The 6,461-nt window shown below is 33.6% G+C and overlaps 1 protein-coding gene across 1 annotated transcript; it reads right to left on the bottom strand.

Annotated features, from left to right (window-relative positions):
* Window positions 1–4,751: 4,751 nt before the first annotated feature.
* Window positions 4,752–6,093, bottom strand: LOC132610688 (photosystem II reaction center W protein, chloroplastic-like). The gene is made up of 2 exons (XM_060325039.1): window positions 5,897–6,093; window positions 4,752–5,135 (listed from the first exon to the last, which is right to left on the bottom strand). The coding sequence occupies exons 1-2, from the start codon at window positions 5,988–5,990 to the stop codon at window positions 4,831–4,833; spliced, it is 399 nt and encodes a 132-aa protein (XP_060181022.1). The 5' UTR covers window positions 5,991–6,093; the 3' UTR covers window positions 4,752–4,830.
* Window positions 6,094–6,461: the final 368 nt, after the last annotated feature.

Below are 6,461 nucleotides of genomic sequence, written 5' to 3'. Positions count from 1 at the left end.
GGCCAAAAATACCCTAAACTATAGAAAAAGGGCCATTTTTACCCTCCGTTTGGAAATGGGGTCAAATATACCTCCGTTAATAAATTGAGTCATATCTACTCGTAAAGACTAACAGACCTCCATGTCATTCTTTAACCCATTTTAAGCTTATTTAATTGGTGATATGGACTGCCTCGTAGGAATAAACCTACTCCACCCTTTTGTTATATGTCTTCTCCTCCATCAAACTACCCTCGTTAATTTTTTGACTCAAAAATGCCCATGTTGCTAATAATTACCCTAACTCGGATGAAAATAGCTAATTTTGCCATTATTCGAAGTAGATTAATTGTATCCTCTGTTCCTATATTTTTGGGGCAAACTTAGCTTTTTTGCTCATTTATAATAAGATTATGTCATTTTGAGCACTTATTTCGAATTTAATTTTTTATTGAAGGTGTAATCGAGAGATTCAAAATTAAAATTTATTTCAATAATTTATTGGACTGAATATCATGATAGAAGTATGAGAGTCAAATACCTAATGTCAGCTGCAACTTAAACGGAAGATAAACATCCTAAGTTACATGGTGTTTTCACTATGTTAAGTTTGTCAAAGTTAATTTGAATTCGTGTTACCTCTTTTATCCTATTTTTATTAGAGATAATAAAGTGGATAAAATAATAGGTCCATTTTGAGTGATTTTTAAAATAAAAAAAAGTTTAGTGACTCTTGTGATATTTAAGTAAAATTGAGTAGTTTCTTATTTCAAAAATTAATTTGATAACTCTAGCATTTATGAAGTATCTCTCCAGATGGATGCCAATGTGAGATTGTATAGATATCTCAAAAATCCGTCTTTCGCTTGTTAAAATGAAAATGAATAATCATGAGGTAAGTTGAATACGAGCTGGAGTAAAATTCTTGCCAAGTAACAATTTTAAAAGAAATATATTTTGTTTCAGATTTTGATTTGATTAGGCCCTAAATTGATAAAGTTCTTTCCGAGGGTGAATTTATGTCATTACGCCCTAGACGTGTTAACCGGTTTGAACCGGACCGGACCGGTAACCGGTTAACAAACCGGCCGGTTTCCGGTTAAAAAACCGGAACCGACCACCGGTTCCGGTTTAAGTTATATGTATACTATATATTATAGGTATATTCTTAGTATATTTTAGTTATTTTTCAAGTATATAATTTTCTAGTTTTTAATTTAAGTAGATGTATATTATAAGTATATTCTTAGTATATTTTAGGTATATTCCTAACTTAATATAAGTAAAAATATGAACACAAGTAAATAGAAGAAAGCTCAATGAGCCATATATTTTATTCATTCTTGGATAACATTTATTTGCAAATTGTAATTTTTTTTAACTTGCAAATAATACATGAGTTGCAAAGAAATAGTAGAATAATAAAATCACCAATTCTCAATCATTTGGTTAATTTCCCCCATATCATATTCGGCCATGGAGATATCTTCAAAGTCTTCCATTTGGTCCGGTCCACTTTCTATCAAATCTTCAATCTCTTCCTCTTCGCCTTCCTCCACTTCTAAGTTTTGGTTGCGTCGCTCCGATCTAATCCAATCGCGAATGCACACTAGTACTTGTAAGCTAAAGCCGGATAATGAGTGTCTATGGTCTCCAATTTGTTGTCTTCCTTGGCTAAATGCATTCTCCGAAGCCACGGTTAATACTTGAACCGTAAGGATATCTCGAGTCATTCTTGAGAGTATCGGATGACTTGCCTTGTATTTCTTCCACCATGCTAAGACGTCCAACTCATCTAGTTCCTTGATATCCACATTTGGCTGCATCAAATAAAAGTGATATTCATCAAAGTTTGCACTACAAAAAGGAGTTGGATGTGAATGTAAAACTTTTAAACCCGACAAGCCTTTTTTGCTATTTTGAGAAGTAGTAGGGCGTGGAGCAACGGGTGTAGCATGTTCTTCCAAATTAGAATAATGAGTAAAAACTTTTTTAAACTCGTCATCAATAGCGAGTTCGGCTTCAGTTAAAGATGGTTGAACTCCCTCTTCAATTTCTAAAAATGTATAAATTTGACCAACCAATGCTTTAGTATAAGACACTTTTAAACAAGGATTTAAAAGAGAACCCAATATAAATAAAGTTGGGATGGGAAAAAAATACTTCTTAAATTTTGTTGTCATATCAAAAATAGCCGCTTGATAACCGGATTTATATTTATACTCTTGTAAAACTCTAGCTATTTCCGTTAAGTAGGCTAAAATTTCGGTTACCGTGGGATAGAATTGTTTAGAAAAAGCAAGAGTTGCATTATAAAAAATTTCTAAGAGTTCAACACATTCAGTAACATCTTCCTAATGCGTAAAATTTAACCAATTATCACTATTAATATTATATTTGTTGTGAACTTGTTGTATGGGAATCCTATACTCATATGCTTGTTGTAGCATAATGTAAGTATAGTTTCACCTAGTCTCAATTTCTACTTGAATTTTTCTAGGTCTAAGGTTATTTTTCACACAATAATTCTTAAAATCTCTAAGTCTTCCCCTATTAGCATTACAAAAAAGAAACGCAACCGCCTCTCTAACTTTTTGAATAAAATCGTCAAAACGCACAAGATCATCTTTAACAAATAGGTTTAAAATGTGACAACTACATCTTACATGAAAAATATTTTTAGCGGAGGGTTTAATTCTCTTTTTAAAAGACCAATCGCCTTTGTATTATTAGAAGCATTATCTAAAGCAATACAAAGTGTTTTTCTATAAATGTTAAAAAATCTCATAATAGTAGACATTGAATCCGCTAAAAAATTTCCATTGTGACGACCTTTTCCTTCATCATATAAAAAAGATATAATTCTTTTTTGCATAACCAATTGTCATCAACCCAATGACATGTAATAGCAAAAAAATTTAACTTGTTAAGACTAAGACCTAAATCAGTGGTAAGAGAAATATTACAATTTAAAAAATTAAATACATGGCGCAAATAAAATCTATATTTTTTATACAAATCTATAACATTCGCTCTAAAAGTACATCTAGGAATATCCTCAAATAACGGATTATAACAACGTTGAATGTAAGTAACAAACCCCAAACCCGAAGGAAAGGAAAATGGTAAACAATCATAACCCACCATTTTAGCTATTTCTACACGCTCTTTTTTCTTGTCATATTTAAATTTTTTACCAGTTCATGGGTCTATGGGTCTATCGTCATTTGAATACCCCTACATTTAAACCCGTTTGCTCTCCCCAAACATCCATATGTTTCTTTCTCATATGAGCATTTAGTGTACCCGTTCCACCATCCTTACTAGTTTCTTGCTTAAAAGTAAATACTTGTTCACATAGGGTACATTTAGCTGTTTGGCTTTCCCTATCCTTAGTCATAAATTTCCAAATTTTAGCGGTTGGCTTACGAGTTCTAGGCTGTTTGTCTTGTGTATGTGATTGTGCAGGACATGTATCTCCTATGGGATTTTCGGGAGCTTGTGTTTCATCATCATCATCATCAATTTCATTAAAAGTGTCGGTACAATGTTGTTGCATTGCCTCATGACCTAAAAGTGGATTATTTCCACCAACATCAATACCTAAATTAGGTGTTTCTTCCACGAATATTTCCTCATTAAGCCCACGCCTAACAATACCACTACTATCGGCACCACGTCTAAATCTCTTCGCCGTTATTAAATAGAATTAATTTAAATCACACTCAAATAAATTACAAGAAAATAAATTGCAACAAATTAAATTGCGAAAAATAAAGATAGAGTTGGAACGAAGGTACCAAATTGCCAGACTAATTTCCAACAAAGTGAAGGCGGCTAGAATTGCAAATCCACCAAAGCTACTTCGGATTGTTGCAAAATCACCAACTCCACCAACAATATTATAATTGCAAAATTAATAATTGAAACTATAATAATTATTTGAGAGAAATTTAAAGTGGCTAATTGTTGCAAAGTAACTATAATTGAGAGATTGAGATTTGAGAGAAAGAGAAGAGTGAATTGGTGTGGATTAAAATGGAAATGGAGAGGGATTTATATAGGGGCGGGGGATGGGTTAAAATGTTTTAAAAAAAAAGTTTGGGGGGTTGGGGGGGGGGGGAATGGGTTTGGGACCGTTTGGCAACGGCCATTTTTGCAAACGGTCCATTGGGCTGCCCCAACGGCTCTATTTAATTCTTTTTTTAATTCCACCGGTTTTACCGGACCGATATATAATAAACAGTTAACCGAAATTCCGGTTTTACCGGTCCGGTTACCGGTTTGAACCGGTTAACCCGAACCGGTTGACGGGTTTATTACGCCCTGGCAAAAAATCTTTGCTGAAGCTCTTTTGGTATATGTACATTGTAAATGTAAAGGCTAATAACGCATAGAAACAAGAATATATTAATTCAGAATTTGATTTGATGACTTAAAACTCTAGTCTTATAAAGAAGATAAGAAAAGAGAGAAAAGGTCTGAGTACTCCGTAATAATAAGAAATGACCTGAATTTCTTTAAACAATACAAAACTGAATTTGTTGATTAATTATCAAAAAAGTGAACAGCTCCCAAGTCTCTCTAGGCACATACAGTTTTTGTTAAAATAATTACATTGTTTTAGACGGGGTATAGACAACTTCATCTTTCTTTCTCCAAATCACTAGTTGTGTTTAGCGTTGTAACTTCTAATGCATCTCAAATCGAAGGAGGTGTCGAAAGAGGGGAAAGAAAAATACTCAAAAGACTTCAATTGAAGAGTCGGCAGATACAACATCAAAATAAGTACTTAAATTGATTATAGTATCACATAATACACAACAATTTAAAGGAGCTAATTAATTAAGCTTAAAGGGACAATCCAGATTCTTCATCCTCATCAAGGCCAGAAGTGTAAACAGTGTAGAGAGACCAAATCAAACCAAAGACACCAAAAAGGATCCAACCAAGAAGGTTGTTGCTAAGCCCAAATGGAAGCCCAGTTCCTTCAGTGCTCATTCTTTCATCCACAAGAGCCATTGCTGCTGGGTTTGACATGCTTGCTGCTACTGCTGCTGCCATCAATGATTCTCCCATTCCCAACTTTGATTCTGCCTTTGGCTTTCCCTCCATTGAGCATCTCACCTTTCCAACCTTGCTCATCGATGGCAATCCTGAATAATAAGCACACGCAGATTCAGTATTTAAACTTGATGGGTTTAAAGTTCTGAGTACTTCCAAAATATAAGTTCAATAGTTATACTAATTTTTAGGGGATGGCTACGTTTTTGGGCCGTTTGAAAAAATAGCAGCCGACAAATGTATATATTTTGTATATTAAGAATAAATATACATATAATATACATATTATATACACCAATATACGTATAATATACATTAATGTGTATGTTTTGTATATTTTGACTAGCGCATAACTATGGTGTATGTTAAAATGAAGGTTTCAAATGAATTGATGTTCTAGGTCCGTCTCTGATAAGAAGAACACACATGCTCATGGACCTTGGAACTAAATTTATGTCCAAAAGCTAACTTATGAGGTGATATTGTCCAATACTATATACATAAAAGACTAATAATACCTTTCCAAATGATGTGTGAACTCAAAATTGTTCTCTAACCTAACCAATGAATGATAGACATGCTTAGGAACGAATTTACTTTCAGTAATCGAATTAGATCGATATGCTTTCAACTTTTTAAGATTGAGAATTAATGTGACGAACTAATGCTACAATTTATGCATATTTCAGTATAACTGCTGTTAACGTTATCATATTTGTGGCTTACATTATTTAGTTAAACACGAACACAGGGCAGTTTGAACATGAAAAAGTATTCAGTGTTTGAAAACAATTGATCTGTTTTATTCAGTATTTGAAAACAATTCATTAGATCAAACTAGAAATTAACATACCAAGAACAGACGAGGGGCGGGATACAGATCCCTTTTGCACGAGGGCGGCACGTGCCACTGAAGAAGTTGTGGTGCAAGCGCTGATGGTGGCCATTTCTATGTTAATTGAGAGAATGATCAGAGCTTGGAAGGACACACTCTTGACAAATAAGAAAGGCTATCAGTTTAGTTTATTCATACACACATATTGGAAGGAAATATAGAAAATTAATAATCTCTAGTTGAAAAAGCATAACCACACCCAACATGGATTATTTGGATTGCTCCTTATCTCTTGTGTTCCAATTATATTCAGCCATGTGTCGTGTCATCTAAAAGTGACCACTATTTAATTTGTTTATGAAGCGGACCAACGAGCTAGATCCACTCAAAACAGATGTAATTCACCAATAGTAATAAAGGTTTCGTTGCCAGTTATTAGTATCAGTCTTTCTTTTTCATTTGATAGGTGAAAGATAAATCACATTGTCGTTTTATGGAAGAAAAAATACAACTCCAAATATATCCAAAAATTCACGTCCACTACCACTGGATGGAGCTAAGATTTTTATTGATTAACAACTGT

This window comes from Lycium barbarum, chromosome 9, assembly GCF_019175385.1.
Source record: "Lycium barbarum isolate Lr01 chromosome 9, ASM1917538v2, whole genome shotgun sequence".
Lineage (NCBI taxonomy): Eukaryota > Viridiplantae > Streptophyta > Magnoliopsida > Solanales > Solanaceae > Lycium > Lycium barbarum.
This window is presented reverse-complemented; position numbering and strand designations above follow the sequence as displayed.

Excerpts from the sequence above, each read along its gene's own strand:
- LOC132610688 (XM_060325039.1), bottom strand. The coding sequence starts at position 5,990 with ATGGCCACCATCAGCGCTTGCACCACAACTTCTTCAGTGGCACGTGCC. Across the intron at positions 5,136-5,896 it reads CCGCCCCTCGTCTGTTCTTG|GATTGCCATCGATGAGCAAG; the intron begins GTATGTTAATTT and ends CTTATTATTCAG.